Source organism: Plecotus auritus, assembly GCF_963455305.1.
Source record: "Plecotus auritus genome assembly, chromosome: 6".
NCBI classification, from domain to species: Eukaryota; Metazoa; Chordata; class Mammalia; order Chiroptera; family Vespertilionidae; genus Plecotus; species Plecotus auritus.
In genome coordinates this window covers 65080616-65098525 of record NC_137773.1, presented here as the reverse complement: position 1 = coordinate 65098525, position 17910 = coordinate 65080616, and the positions used below count along the sequence as shown (strand labels likewise).

The 17910-nt window shown below is 38.1% G+C and overlaps 1 protein-coding gene across 1 annotated transcript; it reads left to right on the top strand.

Moving 5' to 3' along the window:
- Positions 1 to 384: 384 nt before the first annotated feature.
- On the top strand, positions 385 to 17627 carry TMA16 (translation machinery associated 16 homolog). The gene is made up of 7 exons (XM_080676671.1): positions 385 to 515; positions 7039 to 7151; positions 10268 to 10305; positions 11602 to 11686; positions 12905 to 13053; positions 14382 to 14424; positions 16456 to 17627. Exons 1-7 carry the CDS (start codon positions 513 to 515, stop codon positions 16634 to 16636), a joined length of 612 nt encoding a protein of 203 aa, XP_080532797.1. The 5' UTR covers positions 385 to 512; the 3' UTR covers positions 16637 to 17627.
- Positions 17628 to 17910: the final 283 nt, after the last annotated feature.

Here is a 17910-nt window from a genome sequence, read left to right as displayed (position 1 = left end):
TTATTGGGTGACTGAGTATTGGATTGGAGAGGAGGACCAGGGGGATTCATTTTGTCATTCCTTAGCAGCCCTCCTGGGAAGAGGCCAATCTCTGCGAGGCAGGTGCCCCAAGAGAAGAGCCTAGTCCGGCCCTGGAGTTGTGCACCTGGGCTGATGCCCAGGATCCGCGTCCTGGCCTGAGACGCCACGAGCCTGGAGCTTCAGGCGTCAGCGAGCCGGAGGTCACCCTCCTGCCCAAGCTCCCTGCCATCGCGCTTCGCAGTGATCTCGCCGAGGGGAGGCTGCCGCTGGGCTAGGGCTTCAAAGCCAACGCGGGCGAAAAAGACTAGGTCGCGGTTCCCCCGGACATTTTAGAGCAACGTACCCGCCCCGCCCCTTCCGGTCGGGTCCGCCCCGGCTTCTCCCGGCCCCACGTGTGTTCTGCCTGGATCCCCTGTGTGAGCTGAGGCGCCGCCGTCGGTGAGGCTGCCCGACGTGGAGTGCAGAGGTCCCCAGGGCGTGAGGACGTCACCATGGTGGGCCCCTCCCGCTCCTTTGAACCCGTTTGGCTCCCGAGATGGCTCCGGATGGGGGAGGAAAGGGGTGGTCTGGGGAAGCTGGGAGAGAGGAGCACGCGAAGTGACTGTCCCAGGGGGTGCCCAGAGATTGGAGGCCGGGAGGAGAGTCCCAGCCAGGCGACCGGACCTTTAAGCTCTGCTTCTGAGTTCCCAAGTCCTCGCAGGGCGCCCTGCCCCTCTCGCCTCCCTCGTCCTTAAGTTCTTCCCCGTCGCGGAAGATCCGCAGTTGCAGTTTTCTCGCTATTGGGCAAAATTCGTAAAAACGCTGCTTCCATACCCCTGTGCCGCCCTTCCTGCCCGTGTAGACTGCGTGGGCTCCGCCGCCTCTTCCGTGGTCTCCATTCACCGCCATCCAGGGACCCTTGCTCGCCCCAAGTCCCGCCTCCACGCCCCCCCCGCCCCCGTTCCCACTAGGGCACTGAAACTTGTTTTCATTAGAAACTGAGATGTGAAAGAGTATTTATATAAAGCACACTTACGTGTAAAGATGAGCATTATAAGGAACGCTTGTTTATCCATTATCCAGTTTAAGAAGTAAAACATAGCTTTTGAAAGCCTCTGTGCTCCCCTTCTTGATTAACCATCAGGAGCCCTTCAGAGGTCAACAGTATCCAAATTCTGTATTTATAATTCCCTTGCTTTCCTTTATGGTCACCACTTATGTTTGCAATCCAAAACTATTTCTTGTTTCTTGCTTTTTTCACTTATAATTATGTTCTTGAGAATAATTCTTAAATAGGAACGTGTTTTATAATAACTAGTGTTTAATATAAGCAACATTATAAAACGTCTTTTTCCTCTTTCACCGATCCTTTGTTTTTGTTGTGGGGCTCTCTTTGTCTTTCATGTCTACAGTCTTTCGGCTTTCGATTATATTCATGTTTGTGTAAATTCAGTTTTTGTTTATCACTACGCTTGTGCTATTTCCAACCTCCTATAATTTTCTTTTATAGCCTTTCCTTTTTCAGAATGGAACATTAAAACATTAATAATGGGATTGTATGTGAGTGATGCGGGTTGATTGGCATTCGCCTGCAGTCCTTGTCTATCAGAACTTCACTTTTGTCAGGCTGGATAGGAGTGTATTGCCTTGTAAGAGTAAAAGAGTGGCATATAAATCTGTTCTCTTTGGCACATTTCCCGCCTTTTCGTTTTTCTGGTATATCTCCTGCGACTCTGCTACGCCCTCTCTTGTACTTAAACTCAGCTTGGAACTGGGAGTTTCCCATCTACACCTTTAAATCAGTTACTCTAAACTTCTTTCAGTGCAGCTCAGAATGTGGGCTACGGCAGCCCAGAGGACTGAGTTTGGCACCTGTTATCTTTACTAAATTATGATCTTGGTGAACTTACTGCATCCCTCTTAGTTGTCATGCCTATTAAGTTGGGGAAACCATAGTGGCTACCTCAGAGAATTGTGTAAACCAATTATCCTGATGTCTAGTGTTTAGTAAATGTTAGTTGTAATTAACTTTCATAATAGTGGTCAATAGTAACAATACAGTTTGTAGTTGTCCACTTTTGTTCATTTATTTTTGTTTATTGTGAATCTTTCCTAGAGCTTCACAAGTTCATATCTTTTCCTCATATCAAAATTTAACTAACATGAATCTTCAAATTCATCCCATGCAACACTTTTTATTCTGCATTTAAAAAAAAGGTTCTAGTGCTTTTAAGTTTCGTGTGTGCTAGGCTGCTATGCAGGCACAAGTATACTCTTTTTTTTTTTTTTTTTTTTGGTATAAGCCCATTATTAGAGTTTAAATGTGCTTCTCTACTTGGCTAGATTATAAACCATTAAAACATATGCCATTGTCCTCCCTTGATTACTGTGGGCATTAACTATAATTGACTACCTATATATTCCTTAATGACAAGAATTGTGTGCTGTTGGTTTCACACCTATAAATGTGAGCTATAACAGCAAATCAGCCTAAACATCTTTTTTATTATTTGCTTGTTTGCTGTATTGAGATGTAATTGACATATATAACATTGTATAAGTTTAAGATATACATCGTGATTTGTTGTATATATTGTGAAATTGTTGCCACAGTAAGCTTAGGTAACAATCCCCCACTTCACATGTTACCTTTTTTCCCCTGTTGTGAGTACCTGTCAGATTTACTTTCTTAGTAACTTTCAAGTATATACTATAATATTTTTAACTGTAGTCACCATGCTGTGCCTTAAGTCCCAGAACATAATCATCTTATAGCCCTAACCGGTTTGGCTCAGTGGATAGAGCGTCGTTGCGGACTGAAGGGTCCCAGGTTGGATTCCGGTCAAGGGCTTGTACCTCAGTTGCAGGCGCATCCCCAGTAGGGAGTGTGCAGGAGGCAGCTGAATCAATGTTTTTCTCTCATCGATGTTTCTAGCTCTCTATCCCTCTCCCTTCCTCTCTGTAAGAAATCAATAAAATATATTTAAAAAAATAATCATCTTATAACTGGAAGTTTGTATCTATTGCCACCTATCTATTTCTCCCCCCACCCCCCACCTCATTCCTGACAACCACCATTCTATCCCCAGTTTCTCTTTGTTATTTTTTATTTTAATAGGAATATGTGAAGAGAGTAGGCAAGACAGAAGCCGAAGTCCTTTCTTTCAAAACCTAACCTGGGGCTTGAAATCTCATGGCTTATGCCCTGAAATACCTCTCTGTTGCTTTCTTCTATAACTCAATTCTGAATTCAAAGAATAGTTTAGAATTTTCTGAAGTAATCACTAAAGATTGTGGGAAAAAGATACTTTCAGTACAAATTTTCTGACTAGAATACTTCTGGGCCAGAAACTTTTTTTAAAAAAATATATTTTATTGATTTTTTACAGAGAGGAAGGGAGAGAGAGAGTTAGAAACATCCATGAGAGAGAAACATCGATCAGCTGCCTCCTGCACATCCCCCACTGGGGATGCGCCCACAACCAAGGTACGAGTCCCTGACTGGAATCGAACCTGGGACCCTTCAGTCCGCAGGCCGACGCTCTATCCACTGAGCCAAACCAGTTTCGGCCAGAAACTTTTTGAAGTACGATGTCAGTTATTCAGAACAATCTATTAGTTATGCCTATGAAAGGAAATTTTATTTTTGCTATCTCTTTGAAAGTTAAATTTGGTACTTTTTAAAACATAAAATGTTAATCTTCCATTGAAAATGCACTTTTAACTCCCCTAGTTTTGTTATATGTTTATGTTCTGTATTATTCATGAATCATCAGATGCTCTACAAAATTCATTTGGAGAACCCTTCACCAATAGAGACTAATTGCTTTTTACTTAAGAGATATTGAATAGACTACTTAATAGATTAACATTTTATTGACAGGGTTTTACTTCAGTTTTCCTGTTGAAACATTTTGTTGTGTTTTTTTTTTATTGTGATATACTGAGAAATAGGAAAATGTTTGAAATTTAGTGTTATTTCTGTGCCTTATTAAATATACATACCCTGCCTTGAGGCAACCTTTTTATGAATAAGTTATTATAAGGAATCCTAAAGCACAGTTGAGTCAGAATACATGTTCAGTTTCTTTGTACTAAGTCTCGAAGGTTCTTTATCTGAGATCTTCTAAAGCTCTGAGGACATTTTCATACTCCAAGGGTATCAAAGTATTTCTTGTTCTAAATAAATTTTTTAAATCTTTAAAGAAAAATTTTTATGGACCTAACTGTAGTTGCTAAGTTTTAGCAGCTTCAGAGAGCATCTTTTTTTTCTTTTTATGACTTTCATTTTATTTGTTAGGATATGAAACAAAGGCCTCTTTTTAAAGAGCTTATCTTTGTTTTTGTTGTTGTTTTGGCTTTTGGTCTTGAATTAGTTTATCTCTCTGGGTAACAAGCTATTCCAAAATTTAATGGCTTAATACAATAGCATTTATTATCTCACAGTTTCTGTGGGTCAGGGATTGGGCATGGTTTACCATGTCTTTGCCTCTAGGTTTCTTACAAGGTTGTATTCAAGGTACAATCTGAGGCTTTAGTTTAACAGGGGTGGGGAACGTCTGGCCCAAGGGCCATATAAGGCCTGCGAAATCATTTGGTCCAACCCTGCCAAGGCTTTAGGGGTGAGTTAATTAAATATTTGACCAAATATAGGAGGGTAATTTTTAAGTTGATAATTTTGTATGGCCTACAAATGATGTTAAATATCCAAATGGCCCTTGGCAGAAAAAAGGTTCCCCATCCCTGGTTAACCCCAAGTAACAACTGGGGAGGATCTACTTCCCAGCTCATTCACGTGGTTCTTGGTACATTCAGTGCCTCTTGGACTACCTGACTGAGGGCCTCAATTCTTCACTAGTTATTGGCTGGAAGCTTCTAGGTAATTGTCACATAGGCCTCTCCATAGGTCAGCTCACTACGTGATAGCTGGTTTCCATCAGAGTTAAGTCAAGAGAGTACACAAGACAGAAGCCAAAGTTCTTTCTTTCAAAACATGACCTCGGGATTAAAATCTCATTGCTTATGCCAAATGTTGTTTACTAAAAGTGAGTCACTAGGACTACGCTCAAAGCGAGAGGATTAGACATGAACATGAATATCAGGAGGTGGTATTCATACCATCTTAGAGGCAACCTACCATGAGTTCTGAAAGTTTTTACTTGATACATATTTGCTAGGTAAACTTCATGCAAAAAAATTTTTATCACACCTTCCTCTCTTCCCTGCCCCTCACCTCCACACGAGCAGAGGCACTCAAAAGAATCCACATACTGTTTATGATGGTTTTACTCTTCCCTTATACCTGTAACCAATTCCAGTGCCATTCTGGGTTAGGGTTATCAAGAAGCAAGCAACAAGTCTTTGTGGAAAATTTTAGTAAATATTTGTTGAAGGAATGGGTACATGTGTGAATGAGGAATTGGTGGTCCTTTTATTGATTCTTTCTGGAGAGTTTTACAAAGGAAGTTACTGTGAGCTGCGTCCTATGAAAGGACAAAGCAAAGTATTTTGTAGGCAGAGGTGACATGTTTCAAGAACTTACAAAACAGTCAGAATGTTTAGTAAGAATGGGATGGTGGATATTTTGAAGGAAGAGAGATAATGCTGGAGAAGTAGGTTGGGGGTAGATTGTTTTTCCATGTTAAGGACTTGGACCTGTCAGCTAGGAGAGTGAGTGAGGATAGAAAAGTAAGCTCTGTGACTTCCATGTAAAAAGGACTAGCCGTGAGAACCTAAAGGCCATCCTACTCATGAAAGGTCATGAAGCTGAATTAAAGCAATGATAATATTTTGAAGAGAGTATTTTAGAAACATTTGACCTTTTTGAATATTAGGTATGTTAGAGATTGCAAGCTGTTTCCTAATAGACTCTTCTACTGCAATTTATATTTTCTGAGAATAAAGATTATATTTATTACTCCCTCTCATACAACTCTGATTAAATTTTGGTCAGTGGTATGCAAGTAGAAGACTGCAACTTCCCAGATCTTGCTCTTAAAGGAAAGGGGTATGCCTTTTGATTTTCTTTTCTACTTCTCACTGGCTGGAGTTTAGACTTGTTAAGTCATCTTAAACTGTAGGGTGTCCCCAAAAAATGTATACACACTTTAACAGCTGATAGCTGTTAAATGAAAAGGAAATGTATTTTAATAAACACTGCCTTTACATTACTCAAAGTGTGTGTATACATTATTTTGGACACCCTGTATAGGTATATATAGGAAGTTATAGCCTAAGGATATTAGATAATAAGATGGAAGTAGCCTGGATCTCTGAGGGCTTTGTGGAACAGAGCCTCCAGCTTCTACTTTTTACAGGCGAGAACTAAATTTTATCTGGGTTAAGCCATTGTTATTTTGGGTTTCTATTATAGGAAGCCAAACCTAATCTCTAAATAATAAATAGGTGTAATAGGATACAGAGTTATGTAGGAATAGACTTACTGAAATGTCTAGGTTTAGAGAACTGAATGAATTATGGTACCTGGCATAAGGCTTGAATGGGAAAATAATTTGTTTCCTTTGGGGGTGTGCTAATTTTGAGATGGCTCCTATTATTTCCTCTGTTCCTATTTTCTATGCGCCCAACTTTGATTTTGTTTGATTCACTGCCCACTCTGTTCCATGTGCATCCTCTCCAGTCAAGCTTCTATTAATATCCTATGTTCTTTCTGCCCCCTTAACTTTCTTAACTGTAACACAAATGTCCAGTTGTAAGTCCCTTCACTCTCGGCATTCCCTGTACCTACTTTGAAGAGGGAACAGTTGAAGAGCTGGCTTTATTGACCCTTTTTGTTTCTTTATTTTTTTACATCATGGAGAATAGTTCTGGATATATCATTTCTGTTGTGACCATGGAAACAGACTGTTTGAATTATTTAATAGATCTGGCTTATCTTCTGAATCCTGGTGTGGTGTTTCAGGCTCAAAGTATTCCTGTTACATTACTATTTTTAACATTCATTTCTGAAGAAAAATTTTTGACATAAATCAGTTATATATCTGACTTATATGTGTCATATGTTTTCCTACCTTTTAGCCTAAAGCACTAAAGGGAAAAAGTGTAGGCCAAGAAAAAAAAGTCATCCATCCATATAGTAGAAAAGCAGCTCAAATTACGAGGGAGGCCCACAAACAAGAAAAAAAGGAAAAGTAAGTATCTTTTTATTATTTGTGTTGTGCATTGGTGAAAAGCCCATTTATACATTTCTTCTTCATTAGTATTCTTTCTTTAAAAATTATATTAGTCCTGACCAGTGAGCTCAGTGGTTAGAGCGTTGGCCTGAGCACCAAGGGTCATGGTTTGATTCCCCGTCAAGGGCATGTATCTGGTTTGTAGGCTCTATCTCTGGCCCCAGCTGGGTGTGTACGGGAGGCAACCAATCTATGTCTCTCTCTCACATCAATGTTTCTCTTTTATCCCTCCCTTCTTCCCTCTCTCCCTCCCTCCAACTCTCTAAAAGTATCCTCGGGTGAGGATTAAATAAATAAATAAATAAATAAATAAATAAATAAATAAATAAATAAATAAATAAATACGAGATATGTTAAGTAAGTTCTGTGCACTAATGCACTAAAGATAAAACAGTGAACAAGAATCCAGCACTTATAGATTTTACCTAAAACAGACATAAATTTAAATAGGTTATGATGAGTGCAGTGAAGAAAAAATAAAAATAAAAGGATTATGGGTGGGAGAGTGAGGACATGAATATGAAGAGGCAAGAATCAGTGGGGACCATTTTAAGATATTACCACCTTTTGTTACTCTCTGCCTACCAAAGACACTTGGTTTTCTAAGGAAAAAAGGTAGCCATCAGCTTGGAATATCCATAGTTTTTTCACAGAACCCAGGATTCTTTGTACCACTTCCTAAGACTTCTTTTTAGGGAGAAGTAGAGGGGGCAGGGATCTGGGAAGACATCTGTTAGGGTGCAGTGCCTTTGTCCATTGGTAGATAATACAGAAGCACATCTGCTGGGTTGATCAGATCAACTCTTATTGATGACCTCTGATTACTTACAGATGTTGCAAGAGTGAATAGTAACAGAGTTAAGAGTTCAAATATGTTCTCATCTTCAGTGTTTGAATGCTCTAATTTAGAACTATGTGAAATACTGCTTCTGTTCATATTAAAAGAAACTGGTATGGTTTGAAGACTAGCACATTTCAAGCAATGCTTAATTTACAATAGTAGCAAATGGCTATTCTATATAATGATTTTGGTTTTATTTTAGGATTTCCCAGCATAGCAGCATTTCATTATGTACCATCATGTCTTGTTCCACAGGATATGTAGTAAGGAATTCTAGATACCAAATGAAAATGACTTAGTATGAAAAGTTAACAAAGGGAAACTAAGCATAATGGGTAAGAATCTAGGAAACATCTACTAGTACTTTTGAGAATTAATCTCATATTTTTGTACTTTTCTTTATCCCAACTCATTCTCTTCTGGTTCAGGCCCTCATTGAGTTCATTCAGCCTGACCTCTCACTATATTCTTCCTTCCAGGTTTATTTAAAAGGAATGAATTCTTCTCAAAGCCATTCTCTACCCAGTTTTGAAGCATCTTTTTTTTTAAATCAACTTTGAGGTATAAATAACATACAATAAAACAGACATATTTTAAATGTACCGGTCTGGGGTTTTGATAATAAACTGGTGTAGCCCCATGGTCAGTGTATAGTATATTTTCATCTTCCCAAAAGATTCCCTATGCTTCTTCCCAATCTTCACCCCAGCCTCGGGCAATCACTGATTTGCTCTTTATTTTGGTAGATGAGATTTGTCTTTCTTAATGTTTCATATAAATGAAATCATATTGTAGGTAATATTATCTGCAAAATAAGGGCCCAACACTGGTTTTTATATGAAAAAAGTTTTAGTGGAAAGTAGCTATGCCCATTCCTCTTGCGTTGTCTGTGGCTGCTTTCAGGCGACAGTGGCGGAGGCGAGTAGTTGCCACATGGTCCACAGAGTCTAACATTTTACTATCTGGCCACTTAAGAAAATATTTGCCAGCCCCTACTGTCATAAATAAAGCTGCCATTAACATTCACATGGACATATATTTTAATTTTTCTTTTAGTTCCTAGAATTGGAATTGCTGGGTAATATGGTAAATGTTAGATGTATGTTTAAGAATATAAGAAATTAAGTTTATAAGAATTGTTGTCCTTACGATAGGTGTAATATTTAAGTATGTAAGAAATTGTCTTATCCAAAATTATCATACCATTTTAGATTTTAACCACCAGTGTATGTGTTACATTTGCTCCATATCCTCTCAAAAACATTGTATTATCAGTTTTTTAAATTTATTCAGTATAAGTAGTATTTCAGTGTGGTTTAATTTGCACACTTAGTAATTTTGATGGCTAACAATGTTAAGTATCTTATATGTTTATTGTTCATTTGTATGCCTTTGATTTGATGAAAAAAAAACCTGTTGAAATCTTTTGTGCATTTTAATATTGGGTTGTCTCTCATTAAGTAGGAAGAACTGTTTGTATATTCTGAATGCAAATCCTTTGTTAATTATTTATGTTGTGAATATTTTCTCCCATTCTGTGGTTAAAATTTTTTTTTATAAAAGAGGCTTCATTTTATTATCCAGTTTTCCAGTTGTTTAAAGTAGGAGAGTAAATCTGGTCAGCTTTGTTAGGGCAGGGACAGTATTCTTAGTGGGTGGCATATAGTGTGGCAAACACTAGCTATATAAAGCTCTCTTCTGGGTGAATTAGTATTTAGAATATCAACAAAGGAGATACACACTGTCTAAACTTTTCAGAGAATAAATGAGTTGTTTTTCTTTGTTATAATTTTTTTCACATTTATGAACAGTAAACATTCTGTTTTGTTCTTATGGAAGTTTAAAAGTGACAGTAATGTATTTTGGTCTTGGCGACAGAACTCAAGTCTTCTAGAAGGTATTAATTACATCATCACTCTTGTGGACAATATTCTACAAAATCCAGTCCTTCATAATCTAGTCAAACTCTCCTCTCTATTTGTATAAAACTTATGTTACATATCCTTTTGTCATTGAAGAGCTAAGAAAAATTTTCTAATAACATTTCATTCCAGTGATTTAAAAAAAAGCATGATGTTCAGTGCTTCCATATTAACAAAATTAATTTCATGTGTATGAAAGAATGATCTTTGAATTAAGGTTCTTGAGGCAGTTTTTCTTTTTGTTGTTTTGACAGATTTTAAAAACGTGCTTTGGAAATTCTCTAACATATTTATGCACTTTTTCTTCCAAGGTTGAAGAATGAAAAGGCATTGCGTCTCAATCTTATTGGTAAGTGGATTTACTTATTTGACATTTTTGCTAGAGTATAGTGAAATTCTGCCCTATACCTATTTTTCTTTTGACTTTCCTAGCAAAATACTATTTTTATCTAAATGAATTTTATTTACCAGCCTGGATTAAAACAGAATAAAATAAATTGTTAAACTCTTAGAACATCTATAATAATAAAAGCATAATATGCTAATTAGACTGGATGTCCTTCCAGACGAAGCCGTAGCATCAAGGGCCAAGCCCCTTGCACGAATTTCGTGCATCGGGCCTCTAGTTGTTAATAATATCTAACTATGTTTTTCAAAAATTGTTTGGTTTATAATCACCTACCTACTTACCTGTCTACCTATTTGCCTTTGTCTGTCTGTCTGTCTATCCATCTTTCTTTCTATGGCTGAAGTTTAATTCTAGCTCCCTAACCATTAGAATTATGGCCTAAGTATTTTGGAAACAGCAGTCCATATGTAATGTTTCCAAATATTCAGTTTATATCTCAGTTTCACATCTCTTTTTTTTGGAGGGGGGTGTCAAATTTACTGTTAGTAAATTTTTACTGATAAGCCTGAAATTTCAAAATAGTGACTATTAGGCTTTATTACTAAAATTAAAGGTATTTGAACCCTTACCTAACACTTCATAAGGTAATGGAGTAGTATTTCTAAACGGGTTATTAATCTCTGGGGTAGGGCCATTTCTTCATCTCTAATTTAGAGAAATCACTGCAAGTGACTGATGATCTGATTTACTCATAAGAATGAGGTCCATTAGCTCTTTGTATCTGGCAGATCTTGTACACTTAATGTATTTACTAACTTTGAGGCCTTAAACAGGTTACTTAACCATTCTCATTTGTAAGTGGGAATAATAATAGTACTAATTATAGGATTATGAAGCTCTTGACTTAGTGCTTGCTGCTTATAAAATGTTCTGCAGATACCATTTTCATTATTAATCTAATGTTCTTATTTTAGACAAGTTCTACCCTTTGCTTTTTAAATACTTAGAACTTCATGTTCTGTTAAAGTATTCTTTTTAAAAAAAAACTTTGCATCCTTATTGGATAAGAAATATATACAGAGAACCATCCCTCTCCTGTTTCTTCCCCAAATTAAAATGTGACAATTTAATTTCTTATAAACTGGCTTAATTAGCTTTGAGTCCACACACGGTTTTATATTTAGCGTGGAAACAAAATTTGATACTGTTATAAACACGTTGATGTTGAAAATTAAAATGAATACCTCTTTACTTAAATGATGACTGTGGTGTTTATCTTGGTACTTTTTGTTATAGGTGAAAAACTGCAGTGGTTTCAAAATCATCTGGATCCCCAAAAAAGGGGATATTCAAAGAAAGATGCTTGTGCATTAATTGAAAGGTAAACACTGGGCATGTTATGAGAAAAGGGTCAGAAAAGGGAATTTTTCACTCTGGTTCTTCAAGAGACAGTTGTGTTCTGGATTTATAGAAGAGCAAACGGGCTTTATAATAAAAAGGACTTTGGATTTATATCCTAGCCTCTTCACTTTAGCAGGTTGTAACCGTTCTGTACCTCACAGTGGTAGTTAATCCAATTTCTTGGGGTCAGTAAAGGCTTCTTGGGAATATATCTTCTGAAGTGACAGCTGAAGGGTAGGGGTCAGCAGGTTGAGGGCAATTGAAGAGCCTCTGGCAGAGACGAATATCTAAAAGGCCCACAGGTGAGAGTGCCTTATATAGAGATCTGGCAGGCATCTAATATACTGAAATAACATGTTCAAGGAGGGAGTTGTGGCAGGTATGATAAGTGACAACCAACTCATGAAAGACCTCAGATATAATTATAAGAGTTTGGACTTTATCAAAGGACATTCAGAACCATGGGAGGCTTTTACAGCAAGCCCTGGAGATGATCGATCATTTTTAAACTTTAGAAAGGTTGCAGTAGTGAGAATGAGGATAATGGCCTGAGAGATATGGCATTAGCCAGGAGACTGTTGAGAGGCTTACGAAACAAACACTCCCGGCAAGAGATGGTGGTAGCCTCTGCTTGGTTAGTAGCAGTGTGGGGAAGGGAAGGGAAGGGAAGGGAAGGTTTCCAGAGATATAAAAAAGGGAGAAGTCTCAATCTTTAGTGAAAACAGATATGGCATAAAAGGTGGGGAGGGGGAGAGGAATGAAGGAGGTCACTTTTATTCCTTATTTGGGCAGTTGGATAAATGGGCAGTCGGATAAATGGTCGTACTGTTTCTTGAGATAGGGAGCTAAAGAGATGGAGCAGGCTTGGTAGGGATCGGTGGGGTCAGGGATGAGGACAAGTTCAGTTTTGATGTGTTAAGCCTCTACAGGACTTTCAAATAAAGATGTTCAGGAGGTGGTTGAAAATGAGCATCTGTAGTGTAATAGATACTTTAAAGCAGGCGGTGATTTGGTTGCAAAAATTTCGAGAATGGTTGAGTTATCCAGGGAAGGTCTGAGGTTGAAGTCTAAGGACTTGAACTCAGCGGAATATACTAGTAAAGATTTAGACAGGCGAAGGCTGGGAATTAGTTTTCAGTGAAATAGCATAAGCCAAAAATGCAGACTTTGTAACTCAGATCATTTTCTTATTTTTCAGGTATTTAAATCGATTCAGCAGTGAGCTGGAGCAGATTGAATTACATAACAGCATCAAAGACAGGCAGGGAAGGCGGCACTGTTCTCGGGAGACAGTCATCAAACAGACGATGGAGCGGGAGCGACAACAGTATGAAGGCTATGGCCTCGGTGTGTTCACTGCCATGCTCCTTTTTCTTTCTAACATACATAACAATGTCAGATTTGTAGTGCACTTCAAAGGTTTATTATTCTATTTAGTTTAGTTTGATTTTCTTTTTTTGTGAGTATATGGAATCATTTTTAACTCATTCTTTTTTTTTCTTCTACATTCCCCAAAACTGTCCATTGTGACAGTGACATCATTTCTTTCTACTGTGAAAGTAAAGTTTTTCCTCGCCTCTGGCACGTACCTGTTTGCTTTGTTATAGAGCTACTACCTGCCCATCTCCAACTCTAAGTTTCTTTAGAAGGTGATACTGTGTCCTTGTCGTCTTTGTAATTCTTGTAGAACCAAACAGTGGTTGTTGCAGTTATTCTTGAGAAATATAGAAATCCAATATTCATACTGGGCATTTTAGCACTTCTTACCATTCCTAAGGACAAGTATGTCATTAGTTTACCAACACTGTCTGAAGAAAGGCACTTAAAAGGAGAAGGCACTTAAGGTTTACAAAGCCCATAGACAGATGAAAACCCAAAGCCTGAATATAGCCTGCAAATGGTATTGATTGGCTTATTAATTGTTAGTATAAAAAAACTGGTTGATTTCTCATGAAAAATGTAGATTTCTGGCTTGCCTTAAAAAATCAGATGGTCTGGCAGCATAATCTGCTAGACGTACAGTACTCACGTTTTCATTTAAAGGAGCCCTTTATGGCTTCTCTTTGGCATTTCCGAATTTCCAGCATCACAACTTGTGCTTTGAGGCCATTATTAAGTAAAATAAGGGTTACTGGAACACAAGCACTGGGATACCACAACAGTAGATCTGATAAGCAAGACGATTGCTAAGTGGCCAACAGCAGGTTGGTTGAGACACTGAACAAAGGGATGTTTCACATCCCAGTTGGCCCAGAGCGGGGCATTGTGAGATTTCATCAAGCTGCTCAGAATGGTTCACAATTAAAAACTTAGGAATTGTTTGTTTCTGGAATTTTCCACTTTATAACTTTAAATTGCAGTTAACCTCAGGTGACTGAAACTTTGGAAAATGAAATTGCAGATAAGGGAGCATTACTGTAGATTTGTTTTCTTTTACAGATTCTATGCTAGAATTTATTATTTAATAGCATTCTTAAGTCACCTTAAGCTAAGCCTTTTATTTTTGCAAAATTTACTTGCATGTAGCACAACAATGCTTTGGAATTTTGTTTTGATTTGGATGATCTTGCTGTTTGTCAATTATTTGTGGGATCTGATATAATAAATGAGGAAACTATAAAATGTTGTAATTTAGAAAACATTACCTAATGGATATAAATTATTTTCTTTCCCAGAGATCCCAGATATTCTAAATGCAGGTAATCTGAAAACTTTTAGGTGAGTCTGTCACTTTTATTATTCCCTGAAACAGCATGTCAAATACATGAGACATAAAATTTCTTTTTTTCAGTGTAGACATCAGAGCTGACAGAAAGTCAGGTTGTTTTTTTAACCTTTTCTCTTTTATCAGACAAAGTAGAATTTTCTAAGTTGTGTTTATTTGAAACACCAGATATACACTGAAATGCTAGTGACATGAGACTTTTATTTCCTTTTCAAAATATTTTAAAATGCTTTACTGTAGCACTTAAAAGAACCTGATCTCACTATTCCTCACCAATTCTTATTCTTTAAAAAGAAATAAAAGCAACTGATTTGATGGCTCAAGAGTCACGTCCCAGACAGTTTTCAGGATCCTCCGTTGAAAAACTTGGTTAATGGAAAGTAATACCAGGTGAAGGCTGAGTCTTCTGAACCAGGTGGTCCATGGTCTCTTTAACAGCACTCTGACCAGCAGGACCCCTGAGTAGGATTTCAGTTTTTTCTAACTTGGCTTCTTTGTCTTGAAAAAAATGTTTCCTATTAACCTTCTTGATCTTATCTAGATCATGTTGATGGGTCTGAAATTGTATGTTAATTGAAATTAGATAAATTAAGTCCAGTCATATTCTTTGATACTTTAAGCTCATTTTATAGTTTTATACTTTTGAATTCATAGAAAAATACTTGGTATTTAGTACTTACAAAATATTGGCTCTAATAAAGTTCACTGATCATTTAAGAAGTAGTTTTATGTTTTAGCTCATGTGTATGTATTTATAATTTAGATACAAAGAGTTTAAGATTCTTTTTATACCTTAACTAGAGGCCCAGTGCACGAAATTTGTACACGGGGCAGGGGGGCCTCAGCCCAGCCTGCACCCTCTCTAATCTGGGACCCTTGGGGGATGTCCGACAGCCGGTTTAGGCCCGATCCTAGGGACATCCCTCTCACAATCCTGGACCGTTGGCTCCTAATCGCTCACCTGCCTGCCTGCCTGGTCGCCCCTAACTGCCCCCCCCCCCGGGCCGGCCTGATCGCCCCCAACTGCCCCCCCACCAGCCCAGTTGTTCCTCACTGCCCCCCTGCCAGCCTAATCACCCCCAACTGCCCCTCCTGCCAGCCTGGTCGCCACCAACTGCCCCCCTCTGCTGGCCTGGTTGCCCCTAACTGCCCCCCCCCCCGCCAGCCTGCTTGCCCCCAACTGCCCCCCCCTGCTGGCCTGCTCGCCCCTCACGGTCCCCCCCCCCCCATCCCCCGCTGTCCTGGTCGCCCCACGCAGCCTGCTTGTTCAGTCGTTTGGTTGTTCCTCACTAACCTCCCTGCCATCCTGGTCATAGGCAGCCATCTTGTGAGGGCATGAGGGTTAATTTGCATATTACCTCTTTATTATATAGGATTACTTTATTTGCCTGTAATATTAATTAATTAGATATATAAATGTGCTCTTTATTTCTAAAACAAGTATGTTCTGCCTCTCTGAAAGAAAGCCAGAAAAGAGAGAAGAATTTACCATAGACTATTTTTAGTATTGCTGGAGTTCAGTTCTCAAAACAATCTTCACATTGCCCCTCAAGTAAATAAATGTAGGTTTGTCACAGAAAATGCTGAGATTGAAAAACTCAGTTTTCTATTATAACCATAAAAGATGTTTGATGACTGAAACTTATCTGTGATTTACCACTGTGTGTGAAAAGAAAAACTTTTCTGAATATGCATTTTGGAGAGTTGCTAGGTATGATATAGGTCCTGCTTGTGAGATTCTTGATACCATAGAGCCCTATTGACGGAAGTGTTCAGGTTAGGGAGAGGAAAAGCATGGAACGGAGCCCCCTTGTAATTTTTGTGTGACATTTTCCTGTATTGCTTTGGAAGTTTTGAATATATGGGATTCTCTCTAATGCATTTATATTGTTTCTTTCTAGTGCATTTGAATCTGCTGTAAATTTACAAATTTTGTTCTGCTACTTTCAGAGTTTTGAATATTGGCTTTTTCTTGCTTCCCATCTCACAGCCTGCCAACCATCTATACTCTTTCTTTTGCATAGGGAATGGGATTTTGATCTGAAGAAATTGCCAAACATTAAAATGAGGAAAATGTGTGCTAATGATGCAGTTCCCAAGAAGCACAAGAAGAAAACTACTACACCTGTGGACAAAGATTTAGGGGAGCTACAGCTACATGAGGAATCAAGTGACTCAGATGAGGAAATGACTGCAGTGGCCTAATTGTTCTTTACTTGAGTTGAAAATAGCTAATTTGGGAACCTCAAGTTACATTTTAATTGATTATGTTAAAGAATTGTCTAGATACAAGAATTTGCTATTTAGCTCATCTTACAAGATGAGAATACCATTTGCAGCTTAAAAAACAATGTTATGATTTTTATTTAAAAATGAATGTTGCTTTTTATTTACATTAAATTGCTAAAATAGAAACAGTGACATAAAACAAAATAGTGACTTTGAAGATTGATTTTATCTTAATATCTGTGCCAGGAAGGATCATTATGAATAAGGACAAAAAATGTTTTCGTTCTTTTCCTCATGTTTACTTAGGATCACCTAATCTCACATTTGGGGGCATGGACAGCAGCCTGTTATCTGAAAGGGTCCTGTGGGTACTTCTTCAGCAGTGATGATAGCAATATTGCCTTTCACTAATGTTCCTCTTAAACATTAAATCTAAATATAATATGGGATGCTTATACACTAATGGATTGTACATTATTTTTATTTATTATCTTTGAGCCAGAGCTAAATGATAAGAAAAAAAAAAAAATGCAGTGACTATTCTTAGGTTGATCTCTCACACATAATCTGCTGTCTTTTGATAAATTGAATAAATGATTTCAGGTTAGGTCTTTTTGTTTGTATATTTTCTACTTTCTCATTGTGAAAAGTGATAGGTTTTATTTGTGGAAACAGACCTAGAGATTAGAGAACCAATTTTTTCAATTGTGTTATTTTTTCTTCTAAGAGGTAGGTTTTATCATGGTTGTAGTAGAAGGTTGTTCTTCACAGAACTTGCATGCAAGTATCCTTTAGTCTATTTCTGAGGGATGCAATGCAAGTGTATTGGAGTCTTTTCAAGAAAAAGGAATAAAACATTAATGCCATATGAGGTTAACTAGGTATCAACTAAATTATGTTAACAATTTATTAAAAATGTTATAGATTTTTTACTTTTGAAAATTAAAAATAAAATTTATTTTCATAATTTGACTTCCAATTATTTCATTCGCAGTGATGTAACTGGTGCTGACTTGCCTTTGCTTTAGTGATTTGTGTGAAAGTATGGGTTATCTATACTAATAAAAGAGTAATATGCTAATTAGACTGGGAGACCTTCCGGATGTCCTTCCGGACAAAGCCATAGTGGCGGGGCCAAGGCAGAGGCGGTTAGGGGCGATCAGGCTGGTGGTGGTTGGGGGGGGGACAGTTGGGGGTGAGCAGGACAGCAGGGGGCCAGTTGGGGGTGAGCAGGCCGGCAGGGGGGGCAG